The sequence below is a fragment of the Contarinia nasturtii genome, unplaced genomic scaffold (assembly GCF_009176525.2).
Source record: "Contarinia nasturtii isolate CC-2019 unplaced genomic scaffold, AAFC_CNas_1.1 Cnas_scaffold_220, whole genome shotgun sequence".
Taxonomy (NCBI): Eukaryota; Metazoa; Arthropoda; class Insecta; order Diptera; family Cecidomyiidae; genus Contarinia; species Contarinia nasturtii.
This window is the reverse complement of record NW_022197577.1, coordinates 1,021,394-1,043,783: the sequence shown is the minus strand read 5'-3', so window position 1 is coordinate 1,043,783 and position 22,390 is coordinate 1,021,394. Positions and strand designations below refer to the sequence as shown.

At 33.5% G+C, this 22,390-nt stretch overlaps 4 protein-coding genes and 2 long non-coding RNA genes across 11 annotated transcripts in view; 2 read left to right on the top strand and 4 right to left on the bottom strand.

The window, feature by feature from the left end:
• Nucleotides 1-3,679: 3,679 nt before the first annotated feature.
• Nucleotides 3,680-8,122, bottom strand: LOC116336991. 6 transcript variants are annotated; one of them, XR_004200766.1, is made up of 3 exons: nt 4,554-8,122; nt 4,046-4,430; nt 3,680-3,964 (listed from the first exon to the last, which is right to left on the bottom strand). It is a non-coding gene; the product is annotated as an uncharacterized LOC116336991 (long non-coding RNA). The 6 variants fall into 6 exon arrangements; XR_004200764.1 differs by having other exon boundaries at nt 3,680-3,938; XR_004200767.1 differs by having other exon boundaries at nt 3,680-4,161; nt 4,267-4,430.
• Nucleotides 8,123-11,409: 3,287 nt separating this feature from the next.
• On the top strand, nt 11,410-13,969 carry LOC116337002 (polypeptide N-acetylgalactosaminyltransferase 1-like). The gene is made up of 6 exons (XM_031761275.1): nt 11,410-12,206; nt 12,288-12,484; nt 12,545-12,722; nt 12,789-12,966; nt 13,038-13,486; nt 13,549-13,969. The coding sequence occupies exons 1-6, from the start codon at nt 11,496-11,498 to the stop codon at nt 13,723-13,725; spliced, it is 1,890 nt and encodes a 629-aa protein (XP_031617135.1). The 5' UTR covers nt 11,410-11,495; the 3' UTR covers nt 13,726-13,969.
• Nucleotides 13,970-14,179: 210 nt separating this feature from the next.
• LOC116337003 lies at nt 14,180-14,853 on the bottom strand. Its single transcript, XR_004200769.1, has 2 exons — nt 14,725-14,853; nt 14,180-14,658 (listed from the first exon to the last, which is right to left on the bottom strand). It is a non-coding gene; the product is annotated as an uncharacterized LOC116337003 (long non-coding RNA).
• A 169-nt stretch (nt 14,854-15,022) lies between these two features.
• On the top strand, nt 15,023-17,885 carry LOC116337011 (polypeptide N-acetylgalactosaminyltransferase 1-like). Its single transcript, XM_031761286.1, has 11 exons — nt 15,023-15,423; nt 15,491-15,666; nt 15,738-15,980; nt 16,043-16,239; nt 16,316-16,493; nt 16,596-16,626; nt 16,683-16,832; nt 16,899-17,041; nt 17,112-17,193; nt 17,265-17,491; nt 17,559-17,885. Exons 1-11 carry the CDS (start codon nt 15,123-15,125, stop codon nt 17,733-17,735), a joined length of 1,905 nt encoding a protein of 634 aa, XP_031617146.1. The 5' UTR covers nt 15,023-15,122; the 3' UTR covers nt 17,736-17,885.
• Nucleotides 17,886-18,641: 756 nt separating this feature from the next.
• LOC116337038 (serine protease persephone-like) overlaps nt 18,642-22,390 on the bottom strand; it is a 9,732-nt gene continuing 5,983 nt past the window's right edge. The window contains exons 2-12 of the mRNA XM_031761321.1: nt 21,492-21,590; nt 21,334-21,432; nt 21,183-21,281; nt 21,016-21,114; nt 20,840-20,938; nt 20,716-20,775; nt 19,780-19,865; nt 19,579-19,713; nt 19,449-19,502; nt 19,190-19,373; nt 18,642-19,104 (exon numbers count right to left, since the gene is read on the bottom strand). Of these exons, the coding sequence (XP_031617181.1) occupies nt 18,749-19,104; nt 19,190-19,373; nt 19,449-19,502; nt 19,579-19,713; nt 19,780-19,782 (732 nt within the window). The 5' untranslated portion in view covers nt 19,783-19,865; nt 20,716-20,775; nt 20,840-20,938; ... (2 more) ...; nt 21,334-21,432; nt 21,492-21,590 and the 3' untranslated portion in view covers nt 18,642-18,748. The remainder of the gene's footprint in view (nt 19,105-19,189; nt 19,374-19,448; nt 19,503-19,578; nt 19,714-19,779; nt 19,866-20,715; nt 20,776-20,839; nt 20,939-21,015; nt 21,115-21,182; nt 21,282-21,333; nt 21,433-21,491; nt 21,591-22,390) is intronic.
• LOC116337219 (ankyrin repeat, PH and SEC7 domain containing protein secG-like) lies at nt 20,251-22,327 on the bottom strand. Its single transcript, XM_031761616.1, has 8 exons — nt 22,322-22,327; nt 22,235-22,262; nt 21,334-21,432; nt 21,183-21,281; nt 21,016-21,114; nt 20,840-20,938; nt 20,716-20,775; nt 20,251-20,276 (listed from the first exon to the last, which is right to left on the bottom strand). The coding sequence occupies exons 1-8, from the start codon at nt 22,325-22,327 to the stop codon at nt 20,251-20,253; spliced, it is 516 nt and encodes a 171-aa protein (XP_031617476.1).

Here is a 22,390-nt window from a genome sequence, read left to right as displayed (position 1 = left end):
TACGGCAACATCGCGAAATCAAATTCGAAACACAATGCAGAAAAAAAAGAGTAATAATCGCGCAATACAGAAACAAAATGAGGCAAAAAAACATTCTTGTCGGTTTCTGTTGTCGTTGGATATGTGCACAGTAATTTGAGAAAGTCAGAGCGGGAGAGTTGTAGAGAGAGAGAAGAACAGAATGAATGAGATAGAGAGAGAGTGTGTGAGTGCGATTGAGAGGGAGATAGAAGAAAAGTGTGAGAGGAGGGCAATTCACGCGTGTATTATGACCAGTTTTATTTGGTTGAATGCGTTCATAAGCCTATTAAAAGGCAAAAATCTTCAATATTTCGAGCCGAATGTAGGCAAAAAAATGAGATGCAGACACATCAACTGTATGTGTTAATCGAATCGCGACGTCACATATCTCTCTTGTCATTACGGTGCCTTACAAATAAATGTGCACCAAGTCTACGTCATATCAGTGGCATTGTACACTTTTTTCCCTTTTTTTGGTTCCATTACAATTTTTCCAATCGTTGTTTGATACTTTTGCACGTTTCAATTAGGATTTTAAATGTGAACACGTCACCGCATGAATGTTAATAATTCTGGTTTGTTATCCACTTATATGCATTCCAAAACCAATACAAATAAAAAACAAACTCAAGTGTCTCTCTCTTAGTACATAATAAAAATATGAATGAATAAACTCATTGCAACGAGTTCAGCCACGGGCACCATTTAAAACTGTCACATACGTAATTTATTTTTATATTAAAACTGTTAACCCCGACTATGTCAAACGCACGATGACAATCGTTAAATATAGGCAGATAATGTAAAACGGATATTTTTTTCTCTGTAATTTCCAGCTCCATACACCTGGCGTTTGTTATATGATCTCGCACGATTTTATCTATACACTTTATATATTCAGTCATTTGACCTGTCAAGAAGGAAGCAATGTAGTTGCAACTTTCACTTTGATGCCATAGTCAGTCAGATGCATTTATTGCAATTCATAGACGGCGCTTTGGGCGCTACCAACGAAAAAAAGTGAAGACCAAACAGAAAAATGCAACAACAAAAAAGTGAAAGAAAAAAAATACGTTGACAATGAGATTGCAATCAACCACATTCGAAGAAATGATTTTTATCAGCAATATTTTTATCACTTCCGGCGATTCCAACGTCTATTTTGCACACATAAAAGGGTCATACAATGCCAATATCCACATTTCATACAAACCATAAAACCATAAATTTTAATGTAATTAATTCGCCTCTGTCTATCATTTTCTGCACGATTATTAAATGTTCATATCAAATGTGCATAGCATTTAATTAATTTAAAACACTCGCTTTTTTCTTCATTTCAGATGGACGCATTTCGAGCGAAAAGCTTCGTTACAATGGAAATAAAACGGTAACAATTTTCATTTTGCTGATTTCTTTGTGTTATTATTGTAAAAAATAATTGATAATTGCAAAGAGAATAAAATGTTTCAAGGGATTTGCCACCGTTCAAAAGTAGCTGTTGGTGTGAGAATTGCAAAAAGGATAATTGATCCGGAAAAAAAAATTCATTTTACAGAAACCCGTAGATCCGAACTTGTGCTGCATTATTTGAGTTTCGCAAGTACGGAATTATGGGAATCTGTTGATATTGAAAATGTTCAACATTGTATCCATCGAATCGCCATGGTAACACTGCTAAGAGCAAAAGACATTTGCCGAATATAGTGTTTTTCTATCCATCATCAAGTTTTCATTTAATCATTTGACAGCACTGTCAATTTTATAGAAATTGCGATCAAAATGCCAACGCGTCGCTTTGTGCAGAATTCAAAATTGTTTTCATGTGGTTTTCAGAGTTAAGCTACGGAGATTCAAGTTTTTCACTTTTGTCGCATAGTTTGATTTTTTGAAACAAACTTCATACACGTCAAATATAGATACATTTTCTAAGTAAACTTCATGAAACTTTTATAGAAACTTTGATAATGGAAATATTCGTGGCCGGTTTAAATATATGATTTTAAAAAAAATAATGGATGAAATTTCTTTTCGAACTGTATGCGGCGAATATATCAAAACTACAATAGAAGCACGTAATAATGATTTTAAAAATAATTAATGGAAAATGAAATCGATCCGCCAAATCGGTTGGGATTAATGTTGTTTAAAACTATAACCCGAAAATGAATATATTTCGAAAATCTATCGGGATCTGAATGCAACGAAGTTAATTTGTGAAACGATACCGAAGCTGTCAATTTTTCACTCTGAAACGTAACCGAACAAATTGTGACAGTTTTTTGAGTGCCAGTCAACCTTAAAAGAAAGTTTTTAAAATGATGTCAAACATGTTCTATAAAAACTATTGATTTGATCGATTTCTCTCATCAAAAATTCTCGATTTTGTATTTATTTACGGCACTTTCAACATTGTATCAACCCAAGGATTGCCATTCTTGAAATTATGCAAACTTGCAGGAATTACGTAATGAGAAGAATGTTTTGGAATAAAATACATGCAGCAAATGTATAATTCTTGTCAGCTATGGAAGGACATTGTTGGAAAAAAGTTACCCAAATGAAGTATATACAAATGAATTCGGAAATAGGTAGATATTCAAGTTCCATCGTTTTTAATGTAGATTGCAATCTGAGGTAGTAGGTTGTATAGTATGAAATTGAGCTACTATATGACCTGCTAACTTGCATTGCGATCCGCTTTATCATCAACTTGATATACTCACATTTTCATCCAATAATAAAAAAACACATCAAATTTGATAGTTATTTTGTAAATTTTATCTATTTATCACCACTTATGCCATCGTCTTTTCGGTTCCTCTGGGCGGAAAATAGCTGGACACTAGAAAAATCGATGGAAAAGTAAAAAAAAACCAGAAATTTTTATTAACTTCTGAATTTTGTGCAAATATGCTTTTAAAAGGCTGCCTTACTGCTTGCTTAACGGCAAGCTGAACGTAATCATTCCGCCTGCCAGATGCCTTTCTCTAAAATTATACGGAAATCATCTAAAAATGTTGATTTTCCTAAAATTTTAACTATTCGAAAAAAAGTTCCAAATATGTTATGAACATATGTTCAAAAACTGTTTTTGGAGTAATTTTTCTCATCAATTCCAAATATGTAATCTAGTTTGCAAATTTAATTCTTTTTGTATTCCATATTTCACAAGTATGGACCTGCATTTTTCGTATACTGTTTTTGTTATGAAACTTTCAGTCTGTATTTCTTTCTTGAAAAAAAAATGATTTTCTGTCGATTTCCAAGTTATTTTATTGTAACTTACAGAAAATTCAAATTTCCAATCTGCTAACTTGTAATGCGAATGCGCTATATTATTATTTATTGGCAACTCGATATGCTTACCTCTATTAATAAGATAAATAATTATTTATGTATATCATCATTATTTATCATCAATTCATCATTATACTTCAACGTAATAGTACCCACAACGAACGATAGATTGTATCACTTATAATCGAAATGATGACTGGAAAAAATATGAAAGAGAAAAAATATATTGGCAAAAATGAATCCCGGTGAATGGGTTAAAATGAGCAATTGAAATGAGTGTTTTAACCGAATAACCCAACTGAACTCCACAGGTCAGCAATGTTAAATGCAAAAAGCAAAGAAAAAAACAACATTGTAAAATGTACAAGCATGACTTATCCACCTACATGTTATAAAATGTAATTTTTATTATTTTCCATCCAATTTTCCCTTGTTCCCACTCATGCATCATTTCATAAAAAGAAGTTGTAAAATCTATCTCACTTGAGAGAGCCAATTTCAAATTCAAACGCGTACAACTGCAAAAAGTTTTTGTTGCACTTTTTTCCATGCTTGCATGTTGTGCAATAGAAGAAATGGTGTGTCTCTGTGGATAGTAATTTTCGAAGCATGTTTCCCTGGCGCAATAAAAATTATAATTTTACTTTGAAAAAAAAAAAATTCCGAAATAAAAATATAAAGATAGGAATTACAAATGTGTGACGAGCGCTTTATCGCAACATACTTGCAAAATTCTCTCGGTGCAAACGAAAATGTTATAAAGCTGAGAAAATACTTTTGCCTTGTTCATTTTCACAGCGTGCAACGTATTAAATAGCATCCTAGCGTTACTGCATCGATCTTTCAAACCGAAAAGTAATTAAATCCGTTAAAAATGGTATGCAAGCTTTAGAGTTGCATCGTGTAAATTTCTTCATGTAATTTTTGCTGTTAATTGTGACCTACAAATTGCATCGACGGTGTATATTTTCCATAATTAAATCTACAGATGAAAATTAAAGTTTTCGCGCATCTAAGTTTCTCTATCCCTCATGCCCGCTCTTCAATTAGTTAAATAAGACACTCCTCTCTCTCTTCCTCTCTGTCTTCGAAAGTTCGCTTCATAATATCTGTGGCAAAAAAAATTGAGAATATTTTTTATCTAATTAAATGCTTCCGTCATGCAGCTGACAACAGATTTACGAGAACTTTAAAATTGAACAGCAATTTGGTGGTAAATCCAAGTGAAATACCTAATTACCCCTATAGCAGAAATTATAAGACACGAGTCGGTTGTGTTTTCTTCGTTTTTCTTCCACCACTTGCAGTGCGAAACATTCTTTGTTCAATCTTCCCTAAGCGTGTTCATGTGGCTGTGATGATATTTCTGAAATTTAAAAATCGTAAGAAAAATAAGTATGAAAATGCCAAAAACGAATGATACTCGTTTAATTAAAACTATATCATCATGTATATTGTTGTGCCATTACTGTGTTCAGCATCTGAAATCGTTGGTTGTGTCAAAGTGTGGTGTGGTTCAAAGCAAGAAAAAAAAATTGTATATGATTTTATCCAAAGTTCCAAGTGTATTTCGTATGCTATAGCACATCTATTGGCATGAAATCGTTTACATCGTACTTAACTTGCTCTATCACATACACAAACTCTTGTTCGTTCAACACCAACTCTCATCGTTGATTTTGTTATTGTTTCACTGCCGCTTTCGAATGCGAGTGTGCAAAATACATTTTAGCCTCTCTCTCGCGCTGCTTCTCTTAGTCACTGTCTCTCATTCTCTCTGCCACTCAACGTCATGCATGCGTACATGTATTTGCGAATATTTCTGGACTTAAAACTTTGCTTCATAATTTGCGTGGTGTTGGTGTGTGATTTTTTTTTATTTCATTCATTTTAAAAGAATATGATGTTCTATCGTCGTGCAGACAGAAACCACGGAAACAATGTGAATGAATATTTAAAAGAAAAAAAAATTCTATGTAAAATTGAAAAAGGCACAAACGAGTGACGACAACACACACACTCAAACACAAACACATCGTTTTAGGTTGCAGAAGAATAAATCGTACGTTTGCGTTTTCTTTTTCCACCAGAAACAAGTGACGTGACAGCTCAACTCAGTTCAGAGCGCTGCTCACGATTGCTAATTCTTTTTTTTTGCCGTCCGTTCTCCATACATACTACTCTCTTCTCTCTTTTTTTGGCACACAATCGAAACGTTTATTTATTTTTTTCAATTTCAAATTCGACACACACGACAATCGAAAGACTGCTGTCTACACGGGCACCACAATTTTGTAATTTCCATCAAGCGGAAAGTGTTGCCACCAAATCATCTATTTTCCGATACACAAAACTTTTTTTTTTGTATTAAAAATCATCTTTGCAGAAAAATGCGTTGATTTTCATCATATCTGAACATTTTCTAATTAGTTTGACTAGTTTTCGGTGTGCGTATCGTGTATGTAGTTGTGTAAGAGAGTCCAATATATATATTCGGTACAAACTAAAAGTGCTATCAGTTCCGTTTTAGGTAAAATAAGCCGGGAACAGAGAGATAAGAGCCCAATTTGATTGACGTAACTTTTAAAAAAAAATCGCGGAATTCTTCAGACACATGGAACCCAATGGCACATAGATCCATTAAGAGATTGGGATTGGTGATTTTTTTTTCAAGAAGTTAAAGTTTTAAAGTTTTTGACCATTTTTCAAGTAAAAATTGAAAAAATTGCATTTCATTTGCATAAATTCATGAATTGCGCAGGATTATTTCTGGCGATAACGCGATATCGACGCACTTGAAAAAAATTCATCAAGAAAAAAAAGGGGTCCGAAAAAAAATGGTGGCAAAATGGCTAAAGTTTAGTGAAATAACTTTAAAAATGTGCTTTCGAGCCGAAAATTTTCGGCTGTCGTGGAAAAAAAACGCCGAGTAGCGAAAATGAAATCGTTAAAAATTCTTTTGTGTTTGAATTGAAAGACAAGAAAAATGGCCGAAGATGAAAGTTTTTTTTTCTTCGATTGAAATTAAAAACGTGTGTGGTTGTGTGTCAAAATTCGGTGCTACTGTCATCGTGTGTGTCAAAGTATAACTTTTTTTAGTCGTTCATTCTCTCCTTTACCGTCACAATGGGCAAGTAAAAGATGTGCATGTATGTAAGAGAGCGAAACGTAAGAAAAAAAACAATCAAATTGAAAAGGACCGGCAGCGCCATTGGCAAAACCACGACGACTAACGTATTAAAATCGCTGTGTCTCCACGATGTCGAAAAGAGAAAGAGAAAAAAATGTGTAAAAGTTCAATGATAACTTACAATTTTTTTCGCTTTTTTCCATTGTTGGCAAGAAAAAATTCATTAAAACAAAAGTAATTGTGTGTTTAAACGTAATATTCGAAGCAAAAAGTAAAATCGACTTAAAATAGTGTATTTCATTGTGAATTTGGTGGCGATTGGAATCAATTTCGATGACGACATAACCATCGGAGATTGGAAAGAAAGTTGAAGAAATGAATAGTTATCCCAGTAAGTTGTAGTTATGAGATTTGACAGCACATCAAATGAACGTACAAAAAGCGGGCCGTAGTGATCGTCGTCATTGGAAATGAAGAATGCGAATGAGTGTACGTGTGATTAAGCATAAGTGAGTGTGCGCCCCGTATAGTTTTTTTTTCACGGAAGTTCAAACTTGATCTACTTAGATTTTGTGCTATTTTATTTCGCGCGTTTATGATTCGTGTGCCAATTTCTTTCTCTCTCATAATCTGCCATAATTTCATAAAAAAAAAATAGTCAACACACAACATCTAAACTGTTCGCGCCCGCAATTCAGTTTAAAAACGTATCTTATGACTGTTATCGAATTAGCTGACCTAGATTCTTTCGTTTTCGCGTATGCCGTGTGTGTGTATGACTGTGTGTGTGTATGACTGTGTGTATTTTTCTTTCTCTTTTTTTTAATTCGCAAATTTAAATCTATGCGCAAAAATTAAGTTCAATTCATCAGTTTAGCCATCATAACTAGTACACAACTAGGCTACATCCACTTGAGCACACCAAAAAAGAGATACGTAATAAAAATAACTCGGACAATGGGGATGTGTGCGTGTGTTCCAAATTCGCATAACATTGAAAAAGAAAATGAAATAAAATTTGCACAGCGAACAGTTTTTTGGCATAAACGAGAGTCAGAGTGAGAGATGAAGTGAGCGAGAGAGAGAGATAGATATAACGATAGAGAGACAGAGAGAATTATTGAATTGAGTGAGTGAGCTGAAGCCAGTTTTCATATTTTGGAATGGTAATGGCTTTCGGGTAATCTGAAAACAATACAGAATATCATTGTGAAATATAGCGTTGGTTGAAAATGCGGTATGTCATATGTTCTAGTGACTTAACCCATATCAATTTCTCAATTAAATTGTTCGCTACATTGTTTTTGTTCAACTGGTCGCCCAAAAGTCAACCACAAAAATGGTCGAGCATCATTAAACACGTTTGCTACAGCATCATTTGCCAAATTTGATCACATTCACTTTTCGATTGGAATTCAATAAAATTTCGATAATTTCGGTGCGCAATTTAAACGATTAACGATCTCGGTTGATTAATTAATATCAATCGTCCCGAGTTTTTTCTTTTTTGAAACTTTTTTTCGATACAAAATAACATTGAAATCATACACACTGGCAATTTAATTGCTGAAAAAAAAAGAAACGATTTCATTGTTAAAGAGAAAAAAATGTGCACACAACAATAAACTAATGCGGCCATAACACCGCCGCACTCAAATGGAACATTTATATATATGATATATACGGTGTATGTTTGACTCATTAACTTGAAACCATGAACGCGGCGGTATACACGATGAGCGGCTGCTATTTATTCAAACAAACACATCACTTTTGCCAATTTCTTCAACACCGATCGTTCAGGCCGTTGTTCTCAACTTGAACTATTCGGTGTGCTATTTTCTTTTCTTTTTTTTGCTCGTTACATTACACAAAACTATTCAAGTTTGTATAAATTACACTACACATATACATATTGGAAAAAGATCGATCACACCAAATGGACGCACCAATATAGAATAAATACTATTAGAAACCGATGACACGAATCGTTTTAAAAAGAATAACAAAAACATAATATGACAAATAAAATTTTGCGAAAACAGCACACTAAATCGAAAAGTCGAAACAACAACAACAAAAAAATCGCACAAAACATACACTATAAAATCGAACCGAATGTACTGGCACGCTTGTGTACTCTGTTCAAATGAAATGAAAGGTCAATGAACGCGAATACAAATGTCGTAGCAAATCGCAAACGTCAAACGTAGAGCGAGTGCGAATGAGATAGAATGTATGGAGCGCGCACAGTTTGCGCTCGCTTCCCGCACACGTTTCGCCATTTCTGTACGTGTGTGATCTATCATCATAGATGATGTTACACATTTCAAATAGCGTAATACGTATATGTTTGCGAATATACGGTTTCAATATTCGCTACAACAAATACATTGCAAAAAATGTTATATTACACTGTTCTTTAACTTGCGCTATGCTCGCCCAAATTATTCGTTCAGTTTTTCATTTCCGAGTGATTTTGAAAACGTGTGATTGTGAAATTTGATTTTAATAGATATATAACGAACCGACTAATGAAAATATTGATTACCACCGGTGCCACTCAATTTTCTCTCTCGTCCTGTCAGTAAGTTTGAATTTTTGTTATATTTCCATTTTTTTTTTTCAATTTTTTTTTTGGCATTTTTGATCGAATTTTTGGTAGCGTGCACATCCGTTCAATGAACCGAGCCAAATAGACAAAAGAATTATACATTAAAATCGTTTGCTTTTCATACAATTCATTCATTTCGTTTCCCTTTTTGGAGCCAACGGTTACTGACACTAAAAACCATTTTTTTCTTTCATTTCTTTATTTCTCTTCATACAACATTCGAATGATAATAAAATGCAAACAAGTCCTCAATAGAAAAGAGATAGTTATTTTTTCGTTTGTGACTATGTGCGCGATCATGAATTGGAATTAGATATTAGACGGCTGCAAAGAAGATGAAAAAGAGAAGAAAAAACAATTTTCCCACAAGAGACGAAATAAATCGCAATGGCTAATTATTTATAAATGTGAATGATCTAACCGTGCCGTTGAATCGATCCATATACATTAAATACTCGTTTTTCATTTCATTGTTGTTGTTGTTGGTGTGCGCTCTATTGTCGATCGCCTTTTGATTACACACTGCATACATTGTAATGCAACAGAGATTTCGCTTCTCGGATGAGGCAATACATGTACATACGTGCACGATATTTGTGTATGGCGCACCAGTGTGAAATCAATTGAAGTGAAATTCTTTTTGCATTTTCACAGACAATGCCGTATAGACTGTCGACATTTGAATTTGAATAAAAATAGATGTGAAAATGGAAACGGAGAGATGCAATACAAGAACGACAAAAGCTGCATGCAATAAACATGCACACAAAGGAGAGAGAGAGAGAGACAGCGACAAAAAAAAAGCAAAAATACGAAACGGAATTGCGAATCGTTAAAAATCTCGCAGGCCTTAAGAGAAAAAAGCAGCCACGTTATAACAACAGTCAACATTGTAACGGCAACCGATTGCATACCGTCGAGAGTGTGAGAGAGGTAAACGCACGTAAAGTGAAAGTTTAGCAAATGCATAACACAAATTACATACTAATCGTCATCATCATCATCATCGTCGTCGTTGATACGTGTTAGATTCAAGTTTATTATTGAGAAACAGGAGAAGAAATTTCTTTTATTCCACTTACATTGTTATTACAGTGATGAAACAAGGAAGAAACAAAAACCGTTGCAGTTTTCTTTCCATCTAATGAAAACCCGTTTGGAAATAGAATGCGGAATTATGGATCGTGTTTGTTGTAGCTGATTCCCTGAGACCCTAATTTGTGACTGTCAAATAAGTTTCACAAATTTCGATCTCCGGTATTGGCGACAAACTATCAACCTAGATTTAATTGCAAAAACAAATTGAATGCAGACACATTCCACTACACTGAAGACGGAGAATTACGGAAAAATAACAGAGATAGACCCAACGTTGACAAAAATGGAGGTAACTTTGTTTTTCCAACAAATTCTTTTTTAATAATTCCACTTTTTTTATTTTTGTAAATAGAAAATTTATTCACTTTGCCATTCTTTTGCAGAATAAAGGATTTTCTCTATTGTTACTTTTTGTTTTCGACTGCAGATGAATAGTGTGTTGAATGCACAACTTTTCCCAGATGGTGACGGAGTGATGAAGTGAGAGATGATTTCTATGTTTTTTTACAATTCAATGAAATCCAGACAACTATCGGTCGGTATCATGTTCAAAGCCATAGTTTTGCCGGTGTTAAATGATATTCAATATATAACAAACGTAAGCAATTTCATTCATAAAAATTTTCATTTCTCATGGAATATTAAATTGCAGACCGTCTCCACTTCTCCACTGCGTAAGCATTACGAAAAGTTGAGCTACTACTATTCTATACCAAACAATGTTAGAAGTTAGCGTGGTCGGTTTGTGCACTTGATAAACCATAGGTTTAATTTTTTTTTTTTTTTTTTTTTTGTAATTTATTTGAACGGTGAACGACGAAAAAAACTCTTTGAAAAAACATTTGGGATGAAAATTCATCGTATCGGTAATTGAAAATATTGAAAATTAAAAAAGGTCTTAATTCAAAAAGAATCGATTGAAAGTTTTGACAAAATTAAGCTCCTGTTGAGAATTTCTCCAAATCTTCGGGTTGAAAAGTCAAAAAAAGGCCATTCAATCAAGAAGATGTATATTAGATCTGTTTTGATAGAAAGAAAAGCAAATTCATTAAGTAACAGTTACGCATGAAATAAAATTGATGCCAGGTTGTACAAATATACATATGTATCTCGACATATTGCCGTGAGAGAGAAAGAGAAACCAAATAGAATACATCTGATCAAATATCTCGGTCTTTTCTCAGTGCGTGATTAACATTCACTTTTATCGAGTCGTATAAAAGATATAACACATGTCATAGAAGGTTTCAGTTGAAATTGTATCATTTCCAAATCAAGTTAATCTCTTTCATTTTTATTTAGTAGTTAGTTGTTCAAAATAAAGTTTCAGGCATGTTTATAAATCGTAGAAAGATTCGATCAATTGGCAGGAAATTTGAACGAAGCAACATATTCTGTCTTATAATTGTTTTATTTATTTTAAAAATCTTATACGATTTATTCAGTGGGAATTCAATATTTCGAAAGAAAAAAGTAATTGTACAAGACGATTTATTGGATTATAACGAGGATGGCCTTCGTTCTCGATGGCCATTTCAAATATCAAAATATTACGATGCGAATGATCTTCAGCCGTACATTTCAAAGCGGAAGATTATATCGTCATCCGATTTGCCTGGCGATGGAGGTGAACCTGTTGTAGTTCCATCCATATTGGAAGAGTTTTCCGATGCATACAGTGAATATCAAATAAATATTCTGGCAAGTAATAGAGTTGCAGTGAATCGCTCGTTACCAGATTATCGCGATCCGAAATGTTTGGACATCACTTATCCAAAGTTGTTACCGTCGGTGTCTATAGTAATGGCCTTTCATAATGAAGCATTGTCCATTTTGAAAAGAGCCATTCTGAGCGCGCTCAGTCGATCTCCGGATGAATTGCTCGAGGAATTGCTTTTGGTCGATGACTTTAGTGATAAAACCGATTTAAAAGAACCACTAGAAGCATATTTGAATGGACTATCGAGCAAAGTAAAGCTCATACGAACGGTTCGAAGAGAAGGTGTCATTCGAGCACGAATGATTGGAGCGGAAAAGGCACGAGTAAGTGGTGATATTTTTTTGGAAGAATATTAAGGAAAATGAAGGGCATGCAGGTGAATTTTGTATATTTGAATCGTATAGGGTCAGGTTTTGATTTTCATGGACGGAAATACTGAAGTCAATGATGGTTGGATGGAACCTTTATTGTCTCGAATCGCATCGGATCGATCGGTGATCGTTCTTCCGCAGCTCGATAATATTTTTACTACATCAATGGCTTACAAAGTGTTCCACGAGGGTCCAATATATGGAATTGGTTGGAATTTACACTACGAAATGTATGCATCATACAAAATTTGAGGTGTAATCATTCTATTTTATGGTTATTTTGTTCGTAGATTTCGAAAACCAGAACGTGAAATCATAAGAAATCGAGGTGATGAGAGTGCCCCTTACCGAACGCCCGTTCTTATTGGATGTGCCATGGCAATTGATCGTGAATTTTTCTTCGAAATTGGTGCATTTGATACCGAAATGAATATCTACGGAGGCGAAAGTGCAGAGCTATCACTCCGAGTAAGATATTTTGCGTGTGTAAAACATGTAATTTTTTTTTATTTATAAATGTTATTAATTTCATAGACATGGTTATGCGGTGGAGCTGTTGAAATTGCGCCTTGTTCGCGAGTAGGTCACTATTTCAGGCCACCACCATTTTCTTTCAATGCCGAAAAAGATGAAGTCGAACTTCAAAATAATCTTCGAACAGCCGAAGCTTGGATGGATGAATACAAAGTTTTTTTTGATACTCTCATTCCACGTACGTTCTCGATGGCCATTTCAAATATCAAAACTTTCCCTTTATGCTATAAATGTAATAATCAATTTTAGAGAGTTTGAAACATGTTCGAGCCGGAAATATTGATCAACGCATTGCTATTCGTAATCGATTCCAGTGCAAAAGTTTCAAATGGTATTTGAACAATATTTTTCCCGAATCGAATATGGGATTTCAACCGGAGAAAATTGGAAACATTCAATTGGCAAACACAAAATACTGTTTGGATAAGCTTGGTCGTAAGTCGAATCGTCAAATTGGAATACATTCGTGCCATTCAATTGGTTATACCCAAGGATTTAGCTATCAAAAAAATCACCAAATTGTATTTCATCCGTCTTCGTGTTTGAGTATTGCGCAACCGGAAAATGTAACCGTTTCAAATGTCACATCGTTATTAAATGATCCCAATATTTTGACGCCCGATGTGAATACAACCAATCATGTCGTTCTTTTACCGTGTAATTCAACTGACGGCGAAAAGTGGTCGTATATAGAAGCAGTAAGCAGGATATATAAAAAATATAATTTTCATATTCATTTTCAATTTATTCATTTTACCAGGATAATCAGATCGTGCATACGGATACAAAATTATGTTTGCAAACAAACGGTTGGATGGCAGTTGTGGATCGCTGCAATTTAAAGGATGAACGACAGAAATGGAAAATTCTTAGTTATGATGAATTCAAAAAGAACTTATTGGCACGAGCAAATCAAATTGATCGCGGCAGTCCATAGACATTACAATTTCAGTTCTAAATTAAGCAGTTATTCATCTAATGAACTTTTTTTTGCACATACTTAAAATAATCTAGTTTAACAGAAATTAGAAATAAGATGAGATAAGCTTTGCAATAAAGCACAGTTTTACCAAATTTAAATTATTTAAATAAAGAAATGTAAATTTTATGTCTACTGTCTACGTTGTTGTTGCTTGATAATTCAAATATAAAGAGGTGAAATGATGGCATTTCTGAAGATCGTTGAAATATTTTTTTATTTGCCATTTTTTATGAAATCATCTATTTGTGCACGTGTCGTTATATGACAAAAAAGTCAACATTTTGGTAGCAATCAGTGTCAATTTATTATTTTGATTTTCGTTTGTAAATTATGTACTATAATATATGTCTTACTATTTCAACAATGTCATAGTTTTCTGGTTTTAAAAGAAATAAATAAACATATTTGATTATTATTTATTTATTTATTCATCATCTATTATACATCACAAAAATTATTACAATATCATTAAATATCATAATGAAAAACTACTGCGATCGACTATTCAGCCGACAGTCTTTTCGATTTCGAAGCCGTATTGATATACATTTTTAACTTAGGAACTGGGTCAAATAACGTTAACTCCAGACATTATATTTAGATATTGAATCCAGCTCAATCAGCTCTGGCTGAAAATATCTACATTGGTAGTGTGTGAAGGGGAGGAGTGTTGCGCCCCACGACGTTCGGAAACTTCTTTGAATTTGCTAGTGTTTTTGAGGAGATTTTTTTTTTTTTAATTTGTAGAAAAAATTTCCTTAATTTTTTTTCGATTTTCTAAGATTTTTTGGCCTCCCGTAATAAATTTTTAATGGAGTGGCATGAAAAGCCCTTTTTTGATAGTGTTCTGCGAGTGAAAAAAAACTTTCAATTTGGCAAAAATTTTCTCTGAAAAAAATAAAGACCTTTTATTGCCCGTGAAACTTTTTACACTAGATAGAATAGACTTTCCACAATTAAACTTCCCCTAGAAATCTGACCTCAAACACCACTGCACCAGGTAAAATGAAATTTTAAAACATAATGTTTGGTTGAGTCTGTTGAAATCGTCTGTTACAAAATCTAATTTGTGTTTTTTTTTTTCTCGTAAATTAGGTAAGTAAAGCACCGTTTTCTGAATCTGTTTCCAATTGTACTAAATACTTATGATAGATAAATCATCTGACTAAACATTGGAGTTCGATTTAAGATTCTCAAATGTGGACTACAATTTTACAGAATATTTGAATTTTAATTAGTACCAAAAAAGACATTTGTGTGATCAGTTGCTTCAAAATATACTCTTAGAAAATTATCTCAATTTTTCTATATCCAATCATTTTGATCGCCGTTAAAAGATTTTTCGTGAAAAAATGTTTAATATTCGTCGTTTTTATTTCAAAGTATTAAAATGGAAACGTCGTAGCTCAATATACCTACAAATCATACTAGTTTTATTCATTTGTATGTTTCTGTTCGATAAAATGGTGCTTAACACACGATTTTTTAGGCGGAAAAACATTGTTGTTCAAAAGGATTTAATGAATTATAACGAGGATGGACTTCGCACCGGTTGGCCATTCCAAATCAATAAACATTATGACATGTTCGATCTTCAAACATACACTCCAAAATCGAGAATCATAGCAAAATTTGATCTGCCGGGAGAACAAGGTGATATCAAATCCAGTGTTTCAATACCAGTAGTTTTCAATTGCTTTTTCGTTCATATTTTTTGTAGGAAAACCAATAATTCTTTCACCAGTTTTACAAGATTTAGCCGATATCTCATTCGCTGAGTATCAGATAAATATTGTGGCAAGTGAAAGAGTTGCAGCAAATCGTTCGTTACCCGATTTACGTGATCCGAAATGCTCGGATATAATGTACCCAAAATTATTGCCAACTGCCAGCGTTGTATGTATTTTCTTGCTCGTTAATTACATTTTTAAGGAATGGAAGAAGATTAAAGGGCTTATTTTATTTAGATCATGGTGGTTCACAATGAGGCTTTTTCAATTTTACAACGAGCTGTTGTGAGCGTGATCAATCGATCTCCGGATAATCTTCTGAAAGAATTGATTTTGGTTGATGACTTCAGTGACAAACCACACATGAAAGAACCACTCGAAGAGTATTTGGCTGGCGTATCGAGCAAAATCAAACTTGTACGAACCGAAAAACGAGAAGGTTTAATTAGTGCACGTGTCATTGGAGCAGAAACAGCACAAGTAATTTGATCGCTGTAAAATCGTCGTTTCGTTTTTTACATAAATTCCATTTGATTGAATAGGGACAAGTGTTAATTTTTTTGGATGGAAACACTGAATCAAATGACGGTTGGATGGAACCTTTACTCTCACGAATTGCATCAGATCGATCTGTGATCGCAATTCCGCATGTGGATAATGTTAATTTCACCACAATGGCCTACGAAGAATTTGACGAAGGACTGATGTACGGTTTGGGTTGGAATCTCTATTATAAAACGTATGCATTAAAAAACACTTCCAATTGAATTGTCAGCAAAACATCAAAAACCGTGAATTTTTGAAATATTTTGCAGGTTTCCAATTCCAGAACGTGAAATGATTAGAAATAAAGGCGATGTTACGGCTCCGTACCGAACTGCAGCTTTAATTGGTTGTGCAATTGCATGTGATCGTGAATTTTTCTTTGAAATTGGAACTTTTGACACAGCTATGAGCATCTGGGGTGGGGAGAACACGGAACTTTCACTTCGGGTAAGCACATGATTCCACACACTGGACACATTTCATTATGATCGCACAGTAAGAGATTTTGATTGCAAAACATGTAAATGTTACGTCTATGATATATTTTAGACTTGGATGTGCGGGGGAGCTCTTGAGATAGGTAAATTTCATTATTTTATAAATTCAGGTATAATTCTAATAATCCTCTTGACATAGTTCCCTGTTCGCGTGTCGGTCACTATTTTCGAACTTTACCGTACACATTCAACGCGGCCGACAAAAGTGAGGTCAAAATCCGAAATAATATTCGAATCTCAAAAGTTTGGATGGATGAATATAAGCCATATTTCGATGTCGTTACACCACGTAAATATAATCGAAGATATTGTTTGCCATAGAAACATATTTTGTAAATATTTTGTATACTTCAAGCAAAATTAAGAAACATGAATGTCGGCGATTTAAGCGAACGAATGGCATTGCGAAATCAATTGAGGTGTAAAAGTTTTCACTGGTACTTGGAAAATGTTCTTCCTGAAAGCCTTATGATTGTTGGATACAAGCAAATTGGACAGGTATCTTTTTTTACCTTCATTCGCTTTTCAATTCATAGCAAAAAATATATTTTGCATCTTGATTAAATAGATTCAACTATTTGGAACAAAATACTGTCTCGATCGTATGGGACGAAAAAGTAATCGTCAAATTGGCATACATGCTTGCCATGGTAATGGATATATCAAATTCAGTGTTTCATCGCAGTTTTCAATTGTTTTTGTTTTTTTTTTTTTTTTGAAGGAAATGGGTATAGTCAGGGATTTGCATATCAAAAAAATCAGCGAATCGTATTTCATCATTCTGATTGTTTGGGTTTGGCAAAGAAGGAAAATATCACTGAACCATCTGCGAGCGATAAATTATTGAACGATCCGAATATCTTAACTTTTGGCGTGGATACGACAAATCACGTCGTCCTTGAAGAATGCAATGCCACTACCGGCGAGAAATGGTTCTATGATGAAAAAGTAATCAAAATGCGCCATTCTTTTTATTAGACAGATTAAAGTCAAAAAATTTTATTATTATTATTAGAAACTTCAAATTCGGCATCTCGATAGCGACCTGTGTTTATCGACAGACCAATGGTTGGTCAGTGTTGCTGAATGTAATTTAGATGACGATAAACAGAAATGGATTTTCACATCATTTGAAGAATTCAAAAAGAAATTAATAAGCGATCAGAACCCGATAGATCCAAGTAATCCATAACTTTAAAACAACGTTTTGTGTAACACATAGCAGAAAAATAAACTTCAATCAGTTCAACTATACCTTTAAACTTTAACTTATTGTGATTTTCAAAATGAAATAAAATTTCAAGCGAGACTTAGATTGGGTTAAATAAACATGGTTTTAATTTAACAGATGTTTTTTTTCATTCGACTTATTCTTTATTCCAATTTTGAGGTAATTAAACGCCATAACACCTGTTTAAATGATCAATAAACATAACTTAACATTTTCGTGAAACATTTTTACTTTTTCGTGTAAGGTAAAGTATTGAAATCGGTTGAAAAATGGACACCCCTCAAAAACGTGTTTTCTGGATGTTTCCGGGGAATACGAATCTAGCGTTTTTTCGATGTCTGAATGTATGTGCGTACCCAAAAGTTGTATTTTATGTGTACTTAAACATTCAAAATATGTATTGGGGGGTTTTTGACACGAAAAAACCGAATATGATATTAGTTTTGAGATACAAATGAATTTCGACACACTTTTCATACAAAAATTTCAAAAAAATTGGATTTTTGTATGGAAGCCATGTCTGCATGATATCGTAATGAGCTGAAACTTTGCACAGGTTATTTTCATCACACGAAAATACCATTCCGAAAGTTTGAAGACATTTCAACGCATATTAGGGGTACCTCCCGAACAAAATTTTGAATTTTTCGCTTAAAAACGGAACTTTTAAACTTTCAGAATGTTAGCTTTTTGTGAAAAAAAATACTCTGTGCAAAGTTTCACGTCATTACGATATCATACAGGCATTGATTCCATACAAAAATTCCCATTTTTAGTCATTTTTGTATGAAAAGTGTGTCATAAATTATTATTCAGTTTTCTCGTGAATTCAAATTTACAGTAAAAGATATGTAATAAATGCATGTCGGGGATCACAGTGCTGATGTAAGCCATTTTATTTTTCAGACAGTTAACTGATAATTATCAATGATTTATTAAATAAGCGTGATAAAATGTGCTAAAAAATGTTAATTTTATGGCCAGACGATGGATTGAATCCATGGTATATAATGAGCGACGCGCGTGTAAATGCCGGGCAATTTCAAACCACAACTATGGCCAAAACTAACGATACCAACTATTGTGGCTTCATTCGGATCATTGTTGGGGATATGTGCAAGTGGACCTCCACTATCTCCTTGGCAAGCGTCCTTTATAAAAGGGTCTTGTCCATCTAGATCATGTGCGCAGTACTGCCCGTCATCAAGACCATCTCGAAAGACCGTTTGAGTCTTCAGTGTATCATGATTCAAATAGGTTGTGTTGCATTCACTTAATGGCATTGTATTAATCTCAATCTTAAGTAACAAATTTGATTGAGAGTCAGGATCTAAAGTTAAAAATATAGAGAGCGAATAAGATGGATTAATGTAATGTACAGAAAAATAAAGTATTTTATACTGAAACAGTTCAACCTCCAGGAATAGTGATGCCCCAGCCTGTCACAGTTAGTTTTGTACGATTATCGATATCACCCATATCTGTGTGCAAGCATGCCGGTCTAATGTTATTGTTGAACGAAATCTTTTTTGTGAGTCGAAGCAATGCAATATCGTTCTTTTCCATGTTCATCGAATAATTTGGATGTCGTGTGAAATTCTGAAGAGAAAAGAGGAAAAAACAATTTTAAGAAAAAGTGTGTTATACAATAAATTTTGAATGAGTATTAATTACTTGTATATAATAATTTGTTCGATAATTTGATGGAGATTCATCGGTAAGATCTATCTATTTTGAAAATGGTTAAAAAAAAATATGTCAAACAAAGCACTTTTAATGGACCGTGTATATGCATATCACTCACTTTTCCCAATCGCACTAATACCGGTGGACGTCCTGCTTTTATACAATGTGCAGCCGTCATTATATAGCGCTCCGATATTATGGTACCACCGCATCCAAAACTTATTTTCAAATGGTCGTTATAACCTAAAGCAGCCTTTTCATAAAAGTAAAATGCATTCAATTTTACGAAAATAAATAAAAAATGAAAACTTAATCTCACCATCCAGGGGAATTCGCCCTCTTCTGCAAAATCGCCTTGTGTAAGATATGATGTGACTCGTTGAACTGTGGGAAATTGACTGCACACTAATTCCGAAACAAAAATCAAATAAAATTACGTTTTTAATCAATTATTTTTATGGAAATGACAAAACAGTTACTGCACCATAAGTTTGACACCATATATTTAGTGACTAACTGAGCAGTTTTCTTTCAAAGTTGAATTGTATTGTCTGTCTAAAAATAATTCAAATTTTTCACATCTTTCAAAATCTTTTGAAATCGATTTTTGAATATGAAAGAATCTTGACTCATTTTTGAAACATTCATTAAAATATTGTGACTTTTGGAATATTTATGATTTTTAATCACAAAACAGAGGACTATATTTACTGAATTTGAGAATCAATATCTAAAAATATCAGTAGATATTCGTTCAGCAAATATATTTGGATATTGTAAATCGGATATTTCAGCTCATCTGGCTGACATTAGGCGCTGAAATGAAGCGAAAATAATAGAGATAATTGTTATAGTTTTCAAAACACTTCCGATATTACAAACAATATAACAATCACTTGTATAATACAAGTTGTATTGTTTTCACTCCATTTCAGTGTATGACATCATACAGATTAGCTGAAATCAGACATTAACTTGTGGTATTTTCTGACAGATATCGTCAGGAGCTTAAATGAAGTGAAAACAATAAAAGTGATTGTAATTCTTTTAATAAATATGATTCTTGATTGTAGTAATATAAATGTAATTATAGCCATAAAAATCACTTCTTTTGTTTTCACTCAATTTCAGCTCCTGACGATATCTGGCTGAAATATATTGTCTGTTTTTAATTTTTTCCCTTCTAAGAAATATGTAGCTATCCAGTTTTCTTTTTGACTCTATTTTGGCTTAATTTGAAAAAAATAATAATTACCATTTTTGACTTTTAGGATTTTCTCATATTCCAATAGACATTTGGCTGCTTCCTCATTACCTATAATGGTTTGTGATTAAACTTCATAGCGTTTTTTTTATTTCGAAGTGTCTGGCCAAATTACCATATTCTAGAGCCACTTCACGTGGCCTTTTATTCGCATTATTTCGAGCATTTATATTCGCTCCTTGTTGGACTAGATATTTTACTACATCTGTATGACCTAAAAAGCAGGAAAAGTAATGGAAATAAACTTTATTGAAACCCATTTCTTCTTTGTTTGAAAAAAAGAACAATTACCCCATTCAGCAGCTTTATAAAGTGGCGTTTGATTCTTTGTATCAACAACATTCACATTCGCTGCATGCTCGATAAGATATTTGACTACATCTGTATGACCTAAAAATCACGAAAAGTAATGGAAATAATCTGTATTGAAACGTATTTCTTCTTAATTTGGGAATTACCATCCCAAGCAGCATTATAAAGTGGCGTTCTTTTGTCTTCATCTTCAGCATTCACATTCGCTCCATGTTCAATTAGATATTTGACTACATCTTTATAACCTAAAAATCACGAAAAGTAAGCACGTTCCCGTTTGGAAAAGTGAACAATTACCTTGAAAAGCAGCCAGGTGAAGTGGTGATTGTGTCCGTGTATCTTCAGCACTCAAATTGGCACCTTTTTCGATAAGATATTTAGCTACATCTAGATGACCTAGAAAACACGAAAAGTAATGAAAACAAACTTTCTGAAAAGTATTTTTTCTTAATAACCATTTTTTGCAGCTTTGTGAAGTGAAGTTTCTTTCCATCTATTTTCAGCGCTCACATTCGCTCCATGCTCGATTAAATATTTTACTACATCTATGCGACCTAAAAAACATGAAAAGTGCTGATGTTAAATAATGAGAATACAGATTACGCCATGGAAAATGAAATCACCAATTTAAAAATATATCAATGACAGCGCTGTGTGTGTAACATTAAAATTAAATATCAGTGTATTGTATGTACCAAATAGCAGTTAGCAGAGAAGTAGTGAGTGTACAGTGCAGTTTTGGAACCTTTTTTGTATTTTTTGTTAAAATAGTTTCAATATGGCATTAGAAAATTGCAGAAAATTTAAGAACATGTCTCTGTAAAGTAAAATAGAGTGCGTAGCTCACTTTGAGGAGTAGATGCTCTGCCAACACCGCAAGTGCGAGTCAAATATTTTTCTCTATATGAAATTTGTGTGAAAATTCAAAAAATTGTGTGAAAAATGTTTATATTTTTTACCGAATCGCTTGAAACTTCGTCAGTAGCTAGTTTATGACGAACAGATTTAATCACGTGAAATTGATGAAAAAAATCGATTTTTCATAGGAAAATAAAATCGTCCGCCGGATCGCATTTCATCTTTTTGAAAAAAGTTGTAGAACAAAAGTTTCTCATCCCAGTATAGTCTATCAGAAAAACATCCTCCCTGAATGATATCCTCAAGTCTCAGAGAACGGTCCACCCAATAGTAATCATACAGTCAAGCGATAGATTAAATGTCACAAACTATCGTTTTCAATACAAATGTTCAAATTGAATGAATTTAGTCAGGTATTGTCACTTACAGTCATTACAGTCATTAGTCACTTTTTTTCAGTGTGTCCATAATATATAGAAATATCACTAAATAGTGT

Excerpts from the sequence above, each read along its gene's own strand:
- LOC116337002 (XM_031761275.1), top strand. The coding sequence starts at position 11,496 with ATGTTTATAAATCGTAGAAAGATTCGATCAATTGGCAGGAAATTTGAA. Across the intron at positions 12,485-12,544 it reads TGGAATTTACACTACGAAAT|ATTTCGAAAACCAGAACGTG; the intron begins GTATGCATCATA and ends TTTTGTTCGTAG. Across the intron at positions 12,723-12,788 it reads GTGCAGAGCTATCACTCCGA|ACATGGTTATGCGGTGGAGC; the intron begins GTAAGATATTTT and ends TTAATTTCATAG.
- LOC116337011 (XM_031761286.1), top strand. The coding sequence starts at position 15,123 with ATGTTTAATATTCGTCGTTTTTATTTCAAAGTATTAAAATGGAAACGT. Across the intron at positions 15,424-15,490 it reads TGATCTGCCGGGAGAACAAG|GAAAACCAATAATTCTTTCA; the intron begins GTGATATCAAAT and ends TATTTTTTGTAG. Across the intron at positions 16,240-16,315 it reads TGGAATCTCTATTATAAAAC|GTTTCCAATTCCAGAACGTG; the intron begins GTATGCATTAAA and ends AATATTTTGCAG.
- LOC116337219 (XM_031761616.1), bottom strand. Across the intron at positions 21,282-21,333 it reads TCACCTGGCTGCTTTTCAAG|GTTATAAAGATGTAGTCAAA; the intron begins GTAATTGTTCAC and ends CGTGATTTTTAG. Across the intron at positions 20,939-21,015 it reads TTATAAAGCTGCTGAATGGG|GTCATACAGATGTAGTAAAA; the intron begins GTAATTGTTCTT and ends CCTGCTTTTTAG.